The sequence below is a fragment of the Onychomys torridus genome, chromosome 5 (assembly GCF_903995425.1).
Source record: "Onychomys torridus chromosome 5, mOncTor1.1, whole genome shotgun sequence".
Taxonomy (NCBI): Eukaryota; Metazoa; Chordata; class Mammalia; order Rodentia; family Cricetidae; genus Onychomys; species Onychomys torridus.
The window spans coordinates 98,838,064-98,856,408 of record NC_050447.1 but is presented as its reverse complement, the minus strand read 5'-3'; the positions used below and the strand labels follow the sequence as shown (position 1 = coordinate 98,856,408).

General features: G+C 42.1%; 2 protein-coding genes across 3 annotated transcripts in view; both read right to left on the bottom strand.

Moving 5' to 3' along the window:
* The window catches only part of Kiaa0319 (KIAA0319 ortholog), a 67,268-nt gene extending 64,324 nt beyond the window's left edge, over window positions 1-2,944 (bottom strand). Inside the window, exon 1 of one of the 2 annotated variants that reach the window (XM_036188181.1) lies at window positions 2,791-2,944. The gene's annotated coding sequence lies outside the window, so the exon portion shown is untranslated. Of the gene's footprint in view, window positions 1-2,369; window positions 2,474-2,790 lie in introns of those variants that run through there. The other variant, XM_036188182.1, reaches the window with a different exon arrangement.
* A 3,401-nt stretch (window positions 2,945-6,345) lies between these two features.
* Tdp2 (tyrosyl-DNA phosphodiesterase 2) lies at window positions 6,346-18,271 on the bottom strand. Its single transcript, XM_036189045.1, has 7 exons — window positions 17,969-18,271; window positions 17,803-17,888; window positions 15,741-15,911; window positions 14,890-14,981; window positions 11,575-11,693; window positions 9,000-9,170; window positions 6,346-7,351 (listed from the first exon to the last, which is right to left on the bottom strand). Exons 1-7 carry the CDS (start codon window positions 18,161-18,163, stop codon window positions 7,076-7,078), a joined length of 1,110 nt encoding a protein of 369 aa, XP_036044938.1. The 5' UTR covers window positions 18,164-18,271; the 3' UTR covers window positions 6,346-7,075.
* Window positions 18,272-18,345: the final 74 nt, after the last annotated feature.

The window sequence follows — 18,345 nt, the reverse complement described above, 5'->3', positions numbered from 1 at the left end:
GACACAGGGTCTATGTAGTCTTAACTGTCTTGTAAAATAGATTTTTAAAGGAAATAGAACAATAACCCACCAGTTATTTCATGCCTGCTGAAGCAAATCTCCTTTCTTAGAGTATTAAATGTAATTAACTGGGCATTAATTTTGGCATGCATTTAAATTTTATCTGTTATTGTTTTTATAAGGATATTACAAGGAAAGATGTGTGAATTTTCTGATGTTTCTAATGAAACTTAACTTTATACACAGGAAAAACTTTTGGCCATATTAAAATAATTCTACTTTTAGTGATACATTATTTTGAAGAAATAAATTTTTTTCCTGAACACTTTTTATTTCTAAAATAACTTTTATTGGACTGGAGAGGTGGCTAAGAGGATTTGCTGCTCTTTCAGAGAACTCAAGTTTGGTTCTAGCACTCACAAGAGGCAGTTTACAACCTCCTGGAGGTCCAACTCCAAAGGATCAAGCACTCTCTTCTGGCCTCTGTGGGTACCCAGACACGTGTGATATACATACAGTCACATACATACATTTCTTAGATCCTTCAAAATATAACTTTTTATTTAGCTCTGTTCTTTCTTTCTTTTTGAGACAGGGTCTCAAGCAGACCAAACTGGCCTTGAATTTGATAGAGTGATCATCCTACCTGAATGCAGAGATTAAACTGGATGTGGTGGCTCAGGCCTTTAATCCCAGCACTCAAAGCAGGCGGATCTCTGAGTTTGAGGTCAGCCTGGTCTACAGAACAAGGTTCAGGATAGACAAGGCTACACAGATAAACCCTGTCTCAAAGGGGGGGAGGGGTGTCTTTAAAAAAGGCATTTGTGTACATATTATCTCATTTTATTAATTTTGTAAATAGACTTCTAAGTTCGGATCCTAGCCCCTATGTCCAGAAGCTCACAACTGCCTTGAACCCTAGCTCCAGGAGTTCCGTATGTGGCAGAGATAATAAAAATGTTGACTAAAAACCAATAAACAAAACAATGGCATCACTCTGTGTTTCCAAGCTGGCCTCCAACACTTAGGTTTGAGCAATCCTTGCAGCTCAGCATGTGGGAGTTCTGTAGTCTTATTTTAATTCTTATAGGAATTCCACTGAGTAGGTCTTAGTATTTACTGTATTTTACAGATGAGGAGACTCAGGCTTTAGAGGTTAGAGTTTCCCTAATTTTAGGTTGCCACTAACAGCTGAACCGCAACCCTAAGCAGGCCATCTTTCTCATCATGGTATCTATGCCATGCAACTCTAGGCCCCTAAACAGATAGCCTTACTTCTACAGATTTTTTTTTAAATGATCCTCTCTTTGGCTGGTGGGGGTAAGGTAGGGTGGTGGGGTGCTGCTGGTGGTGGTGTTAAGCCAAGAAAAAATAAACCTTAAACATATGCATTCTTTTTAGAATTTACTGGTGCTCTCCTTCAGCTTTCTAAATTGTGAGGGTGTCAGTTGAATTATTTGTATTTTTCTGAAAGAAAATGTGTGCCCTGCTTTGGCATTTTACACAGCAAAGATGTGATGGGTGTTCCTGTTACCTGTGGTTCTAAAAACCTCTGCTACATGTTTTTTTATATCTTTCTCAAAATGTAGAGAATTTAGATTGCTCTGAGGTCTAAGTTTAGAACTGAACTGATATCTCCACTTTGCCCCATCTGCATTAGAAATAAGTAAAATCGTGAGCACAAAATAAAAATTTACATGTGGCATAACTTTAGTCGTCTCACTGAAGAATTTTCACAGGCACCAAGCATTTCAGGAATAAAGTAATTCACACATCCACTTCAGAAATTATTGTGTTGTTTATGGAATGTGATCTATAATTTTTCCCATTATTAAAAATATTCAACTTTTCTGTTCAAGTGGTGGAAAAAATATCAACATTTAACACACAAACAAAAATGTTCAGGAAAACCAGCAATAAACATGAGCACAAATATGATCACACTGTTTTCTCCCTCCATACAATTATGAGAACAAATGGTGTTGGGAACGATGACTAACGACTCCAGCTTTGTGCTCCTGGTAAATCTGTGCCATTCCTTGGAGGGGATTCAAAGAGCAGGAAAGAAAGCCTTTAAACATCATTAAGCTTTAGGCGACAGTAAGGAGAGGAGATGAATGCATTTGGCAAATGGTAGCAAGGACCACGTCAACAGCACTAAACGGAATTTAAAGGTAACAATTCTGAAGAATTGTCTAATTAATGTCTAAGGCATGCAATTTGAAAGATTGGAAAGATCACCAAATCTCCCACCTCCACCATACAGGGAAACCATCAAATCGTGGGGCTCTCCGGGATTGCTTTTCCTAGATGTCTAGAGGAACCCTCAGAAATCCGCCTCTTGGTTGTTTTTCACTGGCATCACCTACCTGCTTGCTGTCTTCCGTTGCTGACACTTGGCCAGCTGGGCTGGGAGGTGGGGCTCTGCACCTGAGGTGGCTGTGGGGACACTGAAGCTGGGCACTGATGGTTCACTGGAGCTTCACTCAACACCCCACCGCCCAGCCTCACAAACACATTCACACCCTGCATCCCTAGGCAGAGGTAACGCAGAACCCCAGGTAGACCCTGGTTAGAAATCAGGGGACCTGGAGTCCAGATTGAAAGCCTCTGATTGCTACACGTAGCAGATACGAAATGCATTTAGCAAAAGACAGCACTGAATGAACTTTAAAGAAAAGGATTCTTGGGTTTGAGGTTTGTTAGATACCCAAGTCTCCCTGACTCCACCCTGCTGAGAATCCATCAATCAAAACAGGAACGCCCGGGGCGGCGGAGTTCGGCTCTTACCTCCATCCCCAGCAATCTCCAGGCTCTGTGGTGCTCCCCACCGCCCAGCAGCTGGTGTCCAGTCGGGACACCTGAGAGGCACACCTGCGGACGACACCTGCCTGCCCTTACGGCTGCACAGACGCTGGTGATTCAGCGCCTTTCCGCCTCCCGGGTTACCAGGGCGACGCACACGCACGCGCACACACGCCCCTAGGGATGGCCTGTGCCGCAGGCCGCACTACTCCACTAAGCAGAGGGACCTGTTTGTTTCCTTGCTTTGGTCCCCCTCGACCACTTCATCCCGGCCATGGTTCCAAAATGCTGGCATGGACATGTATTTCAGAAAGAGCACGCAACTGCCTGGCTCAGACTCCTCCAAGTCAAGCCGCCTGGCTATTCAAGTCTGGTTTTCAGCCGAGCCCTTTGGCACTCCCCACTGGCCCCAATATAACTTATCTTCTTGGTTTTGAATGCTTCCGATCAAGGATGGAAACCTGAGTCTACGTCGACACAGATTAACTCTATGCTTTGCAAGGTTAAATGGATGCCGAGTCCATTTCGAAATGGGTCTTGTAGTGAGGATCTGAGTCAGAGGAAACGGTGGAGGGACTTTCTTTTATTTTTAGTATTATAGTAAGGACATCAAAGTATCTAGGAGTTGGTACGGAAGGGCAGAAAGGGTGGGCAGAATATTCCTTATACATCCTATCCTCGTGGCTTAAAGACAGAGTTGCACACCGGAAGAATAAGTCTCCACTGGCATCTTTGTGGAGACACCTCAGACAAGTTACAAACCTACTAAAAGGTGCAGAACGGAGATGACCCAGGAGCAGAAGTACACTCTAGTAATACCAGAACTCAAAAGGCTGAGGCAGGAGAATGGCTACAGACTGAGACCTTCTTTTAAACAATAAATTAAAAAAGCCAGACATGGTGAGACAGTCAGGATGATCACCGAGTTTGAAGCTGTCCTGGTGCATCTTAACAAGTACTAGGCCAGTCCAAGCTGCTTAGTGAGACTTTTTTTAAAAAAAGATTTTTATTATTTATTTATGTATGAGTGCTTTATCTGCATGTACAACTTTATGCCAGAAGAGGGCATCAGATCACACTAGAGACGGTTGTGAGCCACCATGTAGCTGCTGGGAGTTGAACCTTTGGAAGAGCAGGCAGTGCTCTTAACCACTGAACCTCTCCAGCCCTTAGTGAGACTTTTTTTAAGGGGGAAAAGAAGGTAAGATGGCTCAGTGAGGCTTGCTTTTTTTTTTTTTTTTAACCAAGTTAGATCCCTGAGACCTATATAGAAATGGAAATGACTCCACAAACCATCTCAGGCCTCCACACGTACGTATAGACATCATACATTTAATATACGTGCCGCTGAAGTGAGCATATCATACACTTAAAAGCACCATATCGGATGAAAGTGGGAACTAATGGAGATAATGAGCTGTTTTGGGGGTGGGGGAGAGTGAGCCTGTCAAACTGAGAAAGGATGCACACCTTAAATTTAAGTTCTCAAGTTGCTCAAAGCCAACGTGGTCTAGAGGGAGCCCTAGACAGACAGGGCTACACAGAGAAACCCTGACTGGAAAAAACGGTATGTAAAGGGCAACAGCAAAGCTAGAGGACATTTTCTCCTTCGGTCATGATACAGACAGTAAAGAACTTCAGGCGGCAGTCCGACAAAGATGGAAATGGGTACATCAGTGTACAACTCCCCACCCCCCCTCCCCCACCATGACAGATAAATTTAGGAGTGAAATGGAGTAGGATGAAGTAATAGCAGATACTGATGGAGATAAACAAGTCAACCATACATCCCTACAGGTGACAATTACAAAATGAGGGGCTACTGTCAACTCCTTCCCTCCAAAACAACCAAGTGGGAGTATCACGCCAAAAACAAAAAAAAAGCTCCTTGGGTTGGGGATTTAGCTCAGTGGTAGAGCGCTTGCCTAGTAAGCACAAGGCCTTGGGTTCGATCCTCAGCTCAAAAAACAAAACAAACAAACAAAAAAAAGCTTCTCTTTCATTACACATACATCATGAACACACTGAAGGAAATGCCAGTCTCCTTCCAACTGATGTGAAACCACAATCACATCTCTGGTCTGGTATTTGGTGGACATTCACTGACCTCCCATTAGCTGCCAGACAGGTTCAAAGAGAAAGTGATTCAAGCATTTGTAGTTTACACTTTTTTTGATTGTTCACTTGTATGTTTGCTAGAAAAGTTTTCACAATAAAAGCATGGAATTACTGTATTTTGAAGGGATAAACTCAAGTTCAACACGGTTAAAATACCGTGGCAGTAGCCCAGGCTAGCTGCACTGCACATGGACGGCAAAACTATGCTTACCAAAGGTGGGGGGTGGAGGGGGACCACAGCTAAACCACTGACCTCATGATGTGGCTTAATGGCAGAGCACTTGTCTGCTACCAACTGAGTTGGAATTTCACTAAGAGTTTTTCTTTTCTGTTCAAATTCTTAAAATTTCAACATCTTACAAATTACTAGGTTCTCAAATCTTCCCATTTGAAAACTGTTGCCCACTGAAGACTACAGTGGATTGTTCTTTTCCTGACATATTTTGTCCCAAGTGATAAACAAGGAAAGCATTTTATGTAGACACTTACATAACAGAAACTATAACTTTCATGTTTTCATAAAAAATTGATGGCCTAATAGTATAATACATCCCCCATTTCATATTGTGATCTTGTAGTATATTATTATTATTATTATTTTATTATTATTATTTTGAGCTGAGGATCAAACCCAGGGCCTTGCGCTTGCTAGGCAATAGCTCTACCACTGACTGAGCTAATCCCCAGCCACAGAATATTATTTTAAGGTGTGTTACTTTTGTTTATGTTGTTGCATTTGTTTAACTCTGTGAAGCTGTGTGACTTGGTCTAAAACACCTGATGGTATAATACAGAGCTGAACGGCCAATAGTGAGGCAGGAGAAATAGGCGGGGCTGGCAGGCAGAGAGGATAAATAGGAGAAATCTGGCTGGGAATGGAGGTAGCCAGAGAAGGAGGGGGACTCCAGGAGCCAGCTACACAGCAAGCCCTGGAGGAGAAAGAGGAAGAGTTACAGAAGTAAGAGAACGAGATAGTAAGTTAAGGAAAGCTGGCAAGAAATAAGCCAAGCGAAGGGCAGGCATTCATAATTAAGAATAAGCCTCTGTGTATGATTTATTTGGGAGCTGAGTGGCAGGGCCCCCAAAAGAGAGAGAAAAAAAACACCCAACAACGAGATCTCTTAAAAATTAACTCTACTGAATGAGCCAGCACCACCCTCCTCCACTACTATACTGCTAAAATGGGTGCATCACTGCTCTCTCAAGGTTAGATCTTTTGTTTTTGTCTGGGTCTTACTCTGTAGCCCAGGCTAGCCTTAAACTAATGGCAATCCTCCTGCCATAGCTTCCAAAGTGCTGAGGGTTTCATAGAATAAATCACAGATTTCTTGGTGATTCCCACTGAAAAGCAACATGTGAGGTTGTTTTCCCAATGTCAGTAGAGCAAAAATCCCATCATGGACAGAGAAATCATACTTAGTCTACAAATTAGTAAAACACTTTATTCACAGTACATGTTTTCTTTACAGAACATTTTAAAAAATGTATTCTTTATTCACTTCCTGAAAAGTATTTCCATCTTACCAGTAACAAAACCAAAAGGTTACTTATCTTCATGAATTTTTCTCCAAGAAAAAAATTCTCATGTTGCTTAAGCTGGGTGTAATCATTACCAAGCTTAATTTTGTCACTTATCAGAAAACATTAATCAGAAGTTACTGAAATTCAAAGTGCAAATTTGATATACAACATCTGTCATCTACTGCAGATGGTCATGGCTTTTTCACTTAAGTTTCTGAACTTAAAAAACATAAGACACAATGCAGTCTCAAGAATTCAGTAACTTGCTTTTTCTCTTAATAAAATGGTTTAATATTATTTTGGTGCCTAACAATAGCGCTGTGAAGGTTAGCCCTGAGGACAAGATGGCCACTACCTGAAGTCCTGATGGCAGCAATGAGCAATGTTACAAGTTGAGTGGCTGTGTCCTTTCAGCAAAAGCCCACATATTCTGAACACAAGCACGCTTTGACTACAAACAGTAGTTCTTAATTCCGAGGACACAAGCTACAAAGTAAAATCTAACTGTTTTTGCTGTACTAATGATCCAGTTTATTAATTCGTCTGTGTTAAACCTAGCTTTCCTGAAAGGTTGAGTTCTGCATGAATCCAGAACTACTACAAACATGTAAGCTCAAATCTGGAAAGCTTTTCACAATACTACATTCAAGGTGCACAGGAGACCCCAGTGATCACTAGGAAATCTACCACAGTCCAGTTTTTCCAACCCGACAAGGTCTAAACTTTGGGGAATAAGGTGGCCTTCTTCTGCTCTGAAAAATATTCGATCAAAACGATGCTTACAAGCAGCAGGAATCCTGAGATTAGTATTTATTCTTGTATCCCATGTATACTGGCAATGTTTAGGTTTGCCCAAAAATTCCCAGGCATCAAAAACATTGTTAGGTAAACCACCACATTTAGTAACCTGGAAAAAACAAAGAATATCATGTAAGGTTTATATATTTACAACGCCCCACCCTGCTCAATTTAAAAGGTGTTTGATATTATCACCTATAATGTAACTTTTTATTTAATTTTTAAATTTTTGTTTTTTGAGAACTGACTATGTAGACTAGGCTGGCATCAAACTCACAGAGATCCACCTGTCTCTATTTCTCAAGTACTTGGATTAAAGGCGTGCACTACTATGCCTGAGAGTCACACTAAAAAAAGAAAAACAAACAAACAAAAACCAAACCAAACCCTAATAATACTGTTTTTCTTTCCCCATTCACATTATATGATTTAAATTTTTGTGAGCTATTACGATAGGATACCAATCAAGTACAAGGTTAGCATTAGTAACACACACCAGGTTCAATCTCCGGCATGAAAAAAATCAAGTTTTTATGTGTGGCAGAGCACACACACCTAGCCACTTTAATCATCTGTGTGCACAATTCTGGGGCCTTCAGTAGATTGACAGTAGTGTATCACAGCACTGCCTGGCTCCTGAGTGTGCACTGCCAACCTCTGTACATACACTCTGTTTCTAACTCACCTGCAATGGTTACTCGAATATTTTGGATCTTGTAGACAACAATGCTATCAACTCAAGTGTACACACATCTTTTCCAGTCCTGCTTTCACTCCTCAAAGTAGGAAATGCTGGATCACATGGTAATCCTGTATTTAATTTTCTGAGGTCCTGAAAACTCCTCATGTCTAAACTAAACTATGATTTTGCTCCAGAACTGACCACAGCAATGTCAGGAGTATGGCGTAAAAAAGGTGATGAATCATGACCTATCAGCAAAATTTTTGTTCAGATAATAACACCACTATATTCTGTTCATGATTAGTGTGGCTGCATCTCTTTTGTAATTATTAAAATCTCAAAATTCTGGGGCCAATGACATGTCTCAACCAGTACAGGCTCCTGTGGCCAAGCCTCAACACCTCAGTTCCACCCCAGGACCAAACCTCACAAGTGGTGCTCTAAAATGTACACACATATACAATTAAATTCTAGTAACTCTTTATCTGAAAGATCTAAACATATAGAATAAAACTTAGAATAAAGACAAAATCCTAGAGGTGTAGATCAGCAGTGTTGTCTAGCATGTAAGAGGCCCTAGGTTCTACCAACAAAAATAAAGTTTTTAGGGCTGGAGAGATGGCTCAGAGGTTAAGAGCACCGACTGCTCTTCCAGAGGTCCTGAGTTCAATTCCCAGCACCTACATGGTGGCTCACAACCATCTGTAATGAGATCTGGCACCATCTGAAAAAATAAATAAATAAAATAAAGTTTTTTTAAAAAGTTGGTTTCAACTCAAAAAAGAGGATTTGAACTTCTTGTGTCTAGGGATGCTACAAATACCTTCCATCTTTTCTAAGCTCTTCTAATTATTACTTTATTCTAATACTTACCTACCAAAAATATATATTGTTTTATATTGTCTGTACCACATGTAGTAGGATTTCCTCTAATAGTGTAAAGGCCTCTTTTTATACAAAAACTTCAAGTGTTTACTACCTTGTATTTCCAAATCCACACCTTTGAAAAGGGAACCCAAATTAGTTTCCACAGTAATAATCTCTCCACAAACAGTGAACCAACTTAGTTACTTACTTCTTGATCTCTTAAATTTGTATCTCCTGCAAATATAACAGTAGTTGAATCTGGAGCCTCTTGCATTTTCCGAAAAACTGTTTTCAATTGACTTATTCGTTCTGCAGAATGCTCTCTGGTGCTCTCCAAATGGGAGGTCATAAGGCAAAATTCATTTCCACCCAAACTCACCTACAACAGGATAATTACAATTGAGCAGGCCACTGACCACCAGTGCTGTAACAGACTAACAGCAGACTTGTCAATCAACTGGGATTTATTTACTCAACTACAACTATACAGTCAGCACTATCCTAGATGAAAAGAACCAAGGTGCCAACCTCACCTATGACAACTATTTAGCAAGCAAGTAGTACTATTCACATAGTACCTCAACTGTGCCCCTTCCCCAGTAATCCCAGGCCATCAATGGCTCACACCTTTCTAGAATGCTATGGCAAGGTAAAAAGACTAATATAAAAGGTCACAAACTGAAGTAAAAGGACAGCTAATCCCCCTTTCCACGAAGCTGTGAGTTGTTGCACGAATCCTAATGGTCTTGTAATAAAAACCACCCTGAGCCAGATGTTGGGGTAAATGCTAAAAGATCAAAGAAGCAGAGGAACAAGCTGCTAGGCAAACTTCTCACCACTACTCAATCCTCAGGCCAAAAAAGATCCTGTCTCCACGAATCTTCAGACTGAACGTCTGAGTCCTCAGCCCAAAGGGCACTGCCTTATATTCCTTTCTCTGCCCAGCCGTATCACTTTGTCTCAACCTTCCTAGTGCTGGGATCAAAGGCGTGTGACTCCCAAGTACTGGGATTAAACGTGTGTGACACCACTGCCTAGCTCTGTTTCTCTTTTAGACTGGATTAATTTCATATAGTCCAGGGTAGCTTCCCCCGCCTATGCCCCCCACCCCCCAGATCTCTGCCTCCAAAATGCTATAATTAAAGGTGTGTACCACCACTGCCTGGCCTCTATGTTTAATCTAGTGGCTGTCTCTGTCCTCTGATCATCAGGCAAGTTTTGTTAGAGTACAATCATCACATCACAATGAGTTACTTGCTAGCACAGATAATTCTTACTTATTGCTCCATTAATGGTCTGGCACAGATACTCAAAATCACTTGCAATTAAAATACTAGTAAGATTGTGTTACCGTGCCTGCAGATTCATCCAGTTCTTTCAAACCTATCATTTAGATACTGCCTACTTCTCAACCTCCTGTCATACTCCACTACCTTTCCATACTCAGGGTGGTGAATACTGTCAGCTCTACAAGAGCTACAATCACCTAGAAGAAAATCTCTGGGAATGTCTGAGGAGTACTCTCGATTAGGTTACTTAAGGTAGAAAGACCCACCCTAAATGTAAGTAAGGGCATCAGTGTGAGATGAGTCTTACACTGAACAAAAAGGGGAAACTGAGCAGAACACTAGCAGTCATTGCTCTGCTTTCTGACTGTGGACACGACGTGACGAGCTGCTCCTGCCGCACTCATTCACTATGACGCCAGCACCCTCAAACTCTGAGCTCAAATAATCCTTTTAGGGTTGCTTTTGTCAAGTGCTTTGTCACATTAGCGAGAATAATAGTGCCCATCACACTAACATGAACATAAGGCTCACTCACACCCATAGGTTAGCCCTTGCAGTGACTTACAAATGTCTGTCATGGGTGTTTCCATTTCCACAGGGTTCATTCATGCACTGAATTAAAAGGGGGGGAAGGGGGAGAAAGCAAGCTGACTACCACATTCATCTAATTCCTAACTAACTCTGTACCTACAGGACTAGCTGCTTCACACTCCCACTGCCAGGCCTTCCCTCAACTGTGAGCCCGAGTGCTCATGTCCCTTTGAGCTATGCAGTGTTGATTGTTCTCACTGTTGTGACAAATTACCTGACAAATCTCCTCAGCCAAATGTTGCAATAGTCTTAAGAAAACATCTAATCAGTTAGGAATTTAACTTTGATAAATTTGTTTGTATCTGAAATTAAGAGTAAATCTAAGTTTTCAAAGACTATTTAAACTATATTTGTAAAGGGCCAATGAGCTGGCTCAGTGGGTAAATCACTTGCTTCACAAAACTGATGACCTGACAGCGACACAGAACCACAGTAGGAAGAGAAAACTGACTCCCCAAAGTTGTCCAGACCCACACTTACAGATATAACAAACAAGATTGAAAGAACTGTCCCAGCCGGGCGGTGGGGGCGCACGCCTTTAATCCCAGCACTCAGGAGGCAGAGCCAGGTGGATCCCTGTGAGTTCAAGGCCAGCCTGGGCTACAGAGTGAGTTCTAGGAAAGTCTCAAGGCTACACAGAGAAACCCTGGGGGGGAGGGGCAAGCCGAGTGATTGTGCCAGTGATATGGCTCAGCAGGTAAGAACCCCTGCCACAAAAGCCTGACCACCTGAGTTTGATCCCTGGAACCTGTAGTAGAAGGAGAGAACTGAGTCCCCAAAGTCCTAACTCACACACCACTGACACACATAAACAAATACTAAGTATCTATATAAGGAACAAATTTATCTGTAAAGACAATTCCTTCAAAAACAAACAAAAAACCACCTCAAACTTTAACTTACATTCACACATAGAAGGTTCCTCATCATTTTGGTATTTGGAAAAGGAACAATCTCTTGATTTTTAAATTTCACTCTTCCTTTCTTCAACAGTATAGCTGTGAAATATCCTTCTTCGTTACCTTCAAACATTTATGGAACAGTCTTTAGGGGAGGTCCAGAAGTATCTTCACTTTACCCCAAGCTCCTCTACCGTTACAAACAACACTATTTACATGGGATCAAATCTTTGAGAGTCCATTTTGAAGTGGGCCAACCAAGTGTACATTTCTGTCCCTTATCAAAGTCTAACAAGAGACACAAATTTTGATATTTAAGACCAGATAGGGATAGGACAAGCCTCCCTAGTATAATGTTATTTAGTATGTGTGAGGCCCTGGGTTATGTCCCCAGCAGGGACAGGGAAAGGAAGAGAAAAAGGAAGGAGGGGTGGGGAGAAAGGGGAGCAGGTGCTAAAAGTAATTAGCTGTTATGTGTAAGAAATTGAGAATGCTGAAAAGCTAGAAGCTCACAAAAAGAGTAGAAACAAAAGGCCAGTGAATCAGGGCTTCCTACTTTTTTTTGTTTGTTTGTTTGTCTGAAAAAGAAAGCAGGTGGGTAAGTAGTAGACAGTTTATGAGAACAGAGAGACCACTTGAGTACATGTAACAGGAAACACACAAAGAAAGCTGGTGGATGTGTTCAACCAAAGTCTGGTAATACTGGGACATAAAATCACCTCAAAGGCAAAAAAGCTAAGAGGAGGAGGGCCAGTTCAGGTCTGGATACAGAATAAACATGAGGAGCATGTCTTCCCCATTCCTCACAGCCAAGTCATTACTTTATGCTTAAATTAAGTTTTAGAGACTCTACCAATTCTATCAAATCTGCAAGCCCAGGCCATGTGAGACCCAGGACAGCCATGAATGCAGTCCAACACATTTCTAGATGACTTCTTTCTTTTTCTTTCTTTCTTTTTTTTTTTTTTTTTTTTGAGACAGGGTTTCTCTGTATAACTTTGGAGCCTGTCCCGGAACTTGCTCTGTAGACCAGGCTGGCCTCAAACTCACAGAGATCCACCTGCCTCTGCCTCCCAAGTGCTAGGATTAAAGGCGTGCACCACCAACACCCAGCTTGTAGATGACCTATTTCAATACCAAAACACTGAATACACCCCACCACCTGCTGCTCAGTTGTTTTCAACAGAGAAAAGGGAATGAGTTACGGTATTCAGATGAGTGCTTCATGTCCAATTTAGGAAATCTTTCTTAGGAAGCCATTTGGCTATACCCAAATTTACTTTCTATTAGTAAAGTGCAGTACTTAGCCTTTCTTGGGGATAATAAACTAACAAGTTTTAACAGGGATCTGGAATTTAAATGTGAACCAAGAGTCAAGAATCGCTATACTTAAAGGACCAGGTTTATGATGACATGAAAATACCAACTTAACACAACTAAAAAGAACAAAGAGAGGAAAATAAAGCTGAGTGTGGGGTGTACTCATGCAATCCTAGCACGAGGAGGAAGGAGGCAGAAGATCTCCAAGTTCAAGAACATAGGGAGCTACTCAGAAGGAAGAAAGGACAAAACAGAGTTCAAAAACAAAGTACCCTCATAAATACTGCACACTGGAGAACCAGAGTGGTCTTCTCTTCAGGAACTCACTCTCAACCCCTCTTCTTTAATCAAGGAAATATAACAAGGGCTAAGAGACAGCTCAACAGCTAGGAGTTTGGGCTGCTCTTCTAGAGGACCCAGAAGAGCATGGCAGCCCTCAACCATCTGTAATTCAAGTTCCAGGGGATCCAAGGTCTTCTGCCTTCTGTAGACACCAGGCACACATGTGGTGCACAAGCGTACATGCATGCATACATACAGGCCACCTATACACATAAGAAATAAGTGTGGCTCACCAAATCAAAGCCATTAAAACCTAAGACAAAAAAACAAAGCCATGTATTCAGAGAAGATACTGCATCCATAAATCAAAGTGAACACACCATAAACCATGAACAAGTAGCCTAAGAAATTAAATATGGGAACTTATGAAAGATATGGAAATAAAGGATTTATGGAGTTTTATAACTTAAGGGGGCTTTCAAAAAGGAGAAAGGAAAAAGAACAATGATGAGGAAAGAGGAAGAAGAGAAGCATTAGGTGGAAGGTAGAAAAAAAGAAGGAAAGGCAGATGAGGAGGGATGGGGAAATGGGGATCTCCAAACCTCTAACCAAACCCTCCAATAACCATTCAGTACAATAAATGAAGAAAAGGTAGAAAGAACATCAGGGCTTAAAGCTGAGGTCCTCAAACTTCCAGAGAATAGAGAAGGGAAAGGGCAGAATCCCAACAGCAGCAGACTGACCATCTCAGAAACCAAAGTCACTGAATCAATGCTTCCAAACTCAGAAAACATCGCTTCCGACCTAGAAACTTAAGTCCACTCCACTAACTACAAGGCTGCAATACAGGTGTTCTCAAATATGGTAGGATTAAAAGTACAAAACCAAATAAACCCCACTCCACTACCCATGTACTAATCAAGCAGAAAATGGCTCTAGCTGAGTGTGGTGGCACACACCTTTAATCGAGCACAGGCAAAGGGAGATGGAGCTCTGTGAGTTCAAGGCCAGCTTGATCTACATAGTGAGAAAGGGACAGCCAGAGCTACACAGTGAGACCATGTCTCAAAAAAAAAAAAGAAAAAAGAAAAAAAAGGTACTGAGATGAGAAAAAAAAGAGGAGAGAAGCATAGGATACAGAATACAAAGTCCAAAATAAGAATCCCAAAGAGATTCGTGAAAGAAACCCAACAAAGAGAGGAGCGGGCACAAATCTCAAGAGCGCTCTCCTTAGCACCCAGGAATCAAGTTGTGAATCAAAATTGAAAATCACAGGCTATGTAAAACTGGAAGTCCAAAGTACTCAGTATAACAATTATGAGATGTGACCTGCTATTTCCAACACATTCAGCAAAACCAAAAGGAGAGAAAAATTACAAACTAAAATTATACTGGAAAAGGGAAAAACAAATCAAAAGGAATTAAAGACTTTTTGAGAAAATATAACTACAATGTGATTATCACACTTAAAAATATACAAGTGTGAAATTTTACAACTTTGTTTTCCTAAAAAGAAATATTTCAATCATTTTTCCATTTATTAACATTAGGCTGTAAAATAATCTAACAATCTTTTAACTATCGTGTGCCTTGCTCATTTTTCTCAAACTATGTGTGCCCTTTCTTTCTGTAACAGCCCAACTTTGATTTTTCTCCTTTATTGATCTATTTTTGAAAGAAAAAAGGCAACTGAGAAAGAAGGCAAGAGAAGCATTACCTGTAATGATTTTGTAACTGTTTGCTCTCTTCTTTAGGTAGGCACAATATGAAGGAATAACTTCCTGTAGAAATACCACATCTGGACTATACCTAATTAAAAAGATCAATTTAACAAAAACATCAGCATAGCACTCATTTTCAGCTACCTAGAGAAAATTCCCTAATACATAAGAAAACTGTTACCCTCCAGGATCCCTAGTACTCAATGCTTACACTGACCTTTATCTGTATTATTTACTACACAATATCATAATGACCAATTAAAAATGGACTGGATGTGTAGCTCAGTGACAGAATACTGGCCTAACAAGGCCGAGTTCAATTCCAGCACCTCCACTACACATCACCCCAGTGGAATTAAAACACACACACACACACACACACACACACACACACACACATATATATATATATATATATATATATATATATATGCTACACTGAGTTTTCCATGGTCATATACATCAACAGATGTATTCAATGTTACCTTTTCAGATTCTCTTAAAAGCTGTAGCTATCCAGTGATAACAGCCACAGAGAACTTCAGTGCTTTACCTAATCACAAAGCTCTCAAGGCCAAAAACAGATCTTTTAGGAAATTTCCATTTCATGGCAGCAATTATGGACAAAACTTACTATGTACAGCTTACAATTCCAGAATGCATCTAACATAAACTGGTATTCCAGTCCATCCCAAGGCCCTTCCCAGACCAAAACACCACAACTCTCATGCATTTATTCTGAGCTGACCTTAAAGTCAAATTTTCAAGTACACAAATTTGAACTGTTGCTTCGTAGAACTATTAAAACACTTATCACACTTACTACCATAAAAGCGGCAATGCTTACAAAGCTAGGCAGGAACACACCCCTCGAGCCCTCTCTGGCAGATTGCTTCCATCTAATCCATCAATATTCCAGGTAATGAAAGAGATAATGCTGCTATCTTCTAGAGGAGGTCCAGATGTACTGGATTCTAAAGTGGTGATATCATTTGCATCCTCGTCGGTTAGATCAACACTGGCAAGATCAAAATAAAGGTTTATTTTTTTCTTTTACTCTACAAATTACAAATTGTATTTGGGGGCTATGGAGGTAATTCAGTTGGCCCCCACTCTCATTAAGCACCAGAAGTTGTGGCATGCTTATAATCTCACCATGGGAGGCTGAGACCAACAGATACTGAGGCCTATTTTATCCTAAATGAGGAGTCCATGGTCCCAGAGGGAGACTGTCTCAAGAAGCAAGGAGCACTACTCCTGAAGAACTCAAATCTGACCCCTGGCTTCCAACAGATGTACAGACTGTGCCCTCTCAAAATGAATTTTGCTGTATCCGTTGCCCTCAATTTGAAGATAGACTGACGATTCCTAATCAGAAAATCCATAGTCTCAATCGCCTCTGCTCAAACAGTTTCCGTCCCAAACATTTCAGATAACAGATACCTGTCCTATGAACAATTTTCTTTGAAGAATCCTAAAAGCTGGGCTGGAGATAGAGCTCAGTGGGTAAAGGTGCTTGCTGCCAAGCCTGGTGGCCCATGTTCTACCTCCAGAACACACATGGTGGAGAGAGCTGCAAGTTGCCCTCTGCCTCCACATGCTGGCATGTGTGTCTGCCCTTAGAGGGAACACTGAGTGAGTTGTTTCAAATACTTGGTCACTCTGGCTTGTTTCATAATGTGATCTCCCACAAGCACACTAACCATCCACCCACCACAGGGCCACAAGTGATGGCTTTCTTCAAAGAAGTCAGCCTTAGGCACTTTGTTAACTTTTGATTCTACAAGCTGGGCAGTGGTGGCCCACGCCTTTAATTCCAGCACTTGAAAGAGAGGCAGGCGGATCTCAGTGAGTTCAAGGCCAGCCTGGGGTCTACAAAGTGAGGTCCAAGACCACCAGGACTGTTTCACAGAGGAAACCCTGTCTCTAAAAACAAAAAGCAAACAAAAAAACCCACAAAACTTTTGATTCTGCAACAGTAAAAAGAATCCCTAACCAACTATGCATCCAAATTCTCCAAATGCTAACGTTTTCTTATTAATAGTTACTTACCATAGTCTCTTTCCAGACCACTTCCATCCCTCCCTGAAGATCTGCTTACCAACACACTCTACAACCCGCACTGTGAACTAAATTACATCAATATGCCATCTCTTTTAATAGCCTTTAACTGGAACATTTTAGTCTCTCATGAGTGACGTTTTGTGTGGGTTTTTGAACATGGAAGCATCTTGTTTATGACTCGACTTTCATCCCAATTTTACTATCCATTGATTGTCCCATCAACAGCTGGTACTTAATTTAAATACAGATTTATAGTTTATTGTGCAGACTACAACCTGTTTCTAATTGTTCATTGTCTCTGATTTTACTTTGATTCCTATGTTATTCTGGAATATTTCCAACATTCAGTGGCTACTCCCTTACTTTCTAGCACTGTAGATTATTCTATGTTCATCCTCTACCTCCCTTACTCCTGATCTAGAATCAGTCATCTTGTTCTTTTTGGTAAAGAATATCAGAAGCCAAGGTCTTGGTGCCAGGCTAATTCAACGCCAATTCTGAAGAAAATATAAACGGTGTCAAGGGCCTCAAGTCTCCTTCAGCATCCTGAGTATAGTAAGTGTCTAATCCCAGCACAAAGGAGGCAGAACAGGCGGATCTGAGTTTGAGGCCAGCCTGGTCCACAGAGGGAGTTCCAGGACAGACCCGGTCTCAAAACAACAAACAAACCAACCCCCAAAAGCAAGTCACGTTGGAAGTGACCGAGGTCCCTCGGAGAAAATCATTCCCTCATACTCCCAGCCCGGGGGCGCCGGTCACCATTTCCAGGTCGGGTCTTCTGACGCCCAATGCAGCCCCCCCAGCAAGCACCCCTCCAGCAAGCTGCCCGCGACCCCGGCGCTTACTAGGCCTCGGATCTGAAGGTTGTCGGAGGCTGGCGTGGCCACGCGGGGTCGTTCTCTGGCGGTTCGAAGAAGGCGCTCAGCGCTCTCTGAAAAGCAAAGGCACAAGGATGGAGGGCACGCCCCGCCCACCTGGGAAGAGGGGAGGAGGCGAGAAACGCAACCCTACATCCATCTGCCAGTCGTTCTCGGACAGGAAGGTGTGGGCCATCGTGGGGTCGCATTGCGCCACCAACGCAAAGCCCATGCACTGGAGCCGCCGCCTCTTCGCCGGGTTGTCCACCTCCTCCTCTGCCTCCGCTGCTGCGGGCGCCGCCGCCGGCTCTGCCGGCCCCGCAGCATCTGAACCGCTCCCGGATGCCATCACCCAAGCGTCCGCTCAGCCAGTCGGCTCCTGACGACGCTTTCCGCGCATCTGGCGACAAACGCCGGGCACTGCGCAGGCGCGCTGCGTGCGAGCGCTTCGGCATCCACCTTCCGGCCGGAAGACCGCCCCCTTAGGTCTCAAAGGAGCCTGCGCAGCAAGCGAGGCGCAGACGTGGGCGG

Excerpts from the sequence above, each read along its gene's own strand:
- Tdp2 (XM_036189045.1), bottom strand. The coding sequence starts at position 18,163 with ATGGCATCCGGGAGCGGTTCAGATGCTGCGGGGCCGGCAGAGCCGGCG. Across the intron at positions 11,694-14,889 it reads CAGTTACAAAATCATTACAG|GTAACGAAGAAGGATATTTC; the intron begins GTAATGCTTCTC and ends AAATGTTTGAAG. Across the intron at positions 9,171-11,574 it reads GGAACCTTCTATGTGTGAAT|GTGAGTTTGGGTGGAAATGA; the intron begins GTAAGTTAAAGT and ends ATCCTGTTGTAG.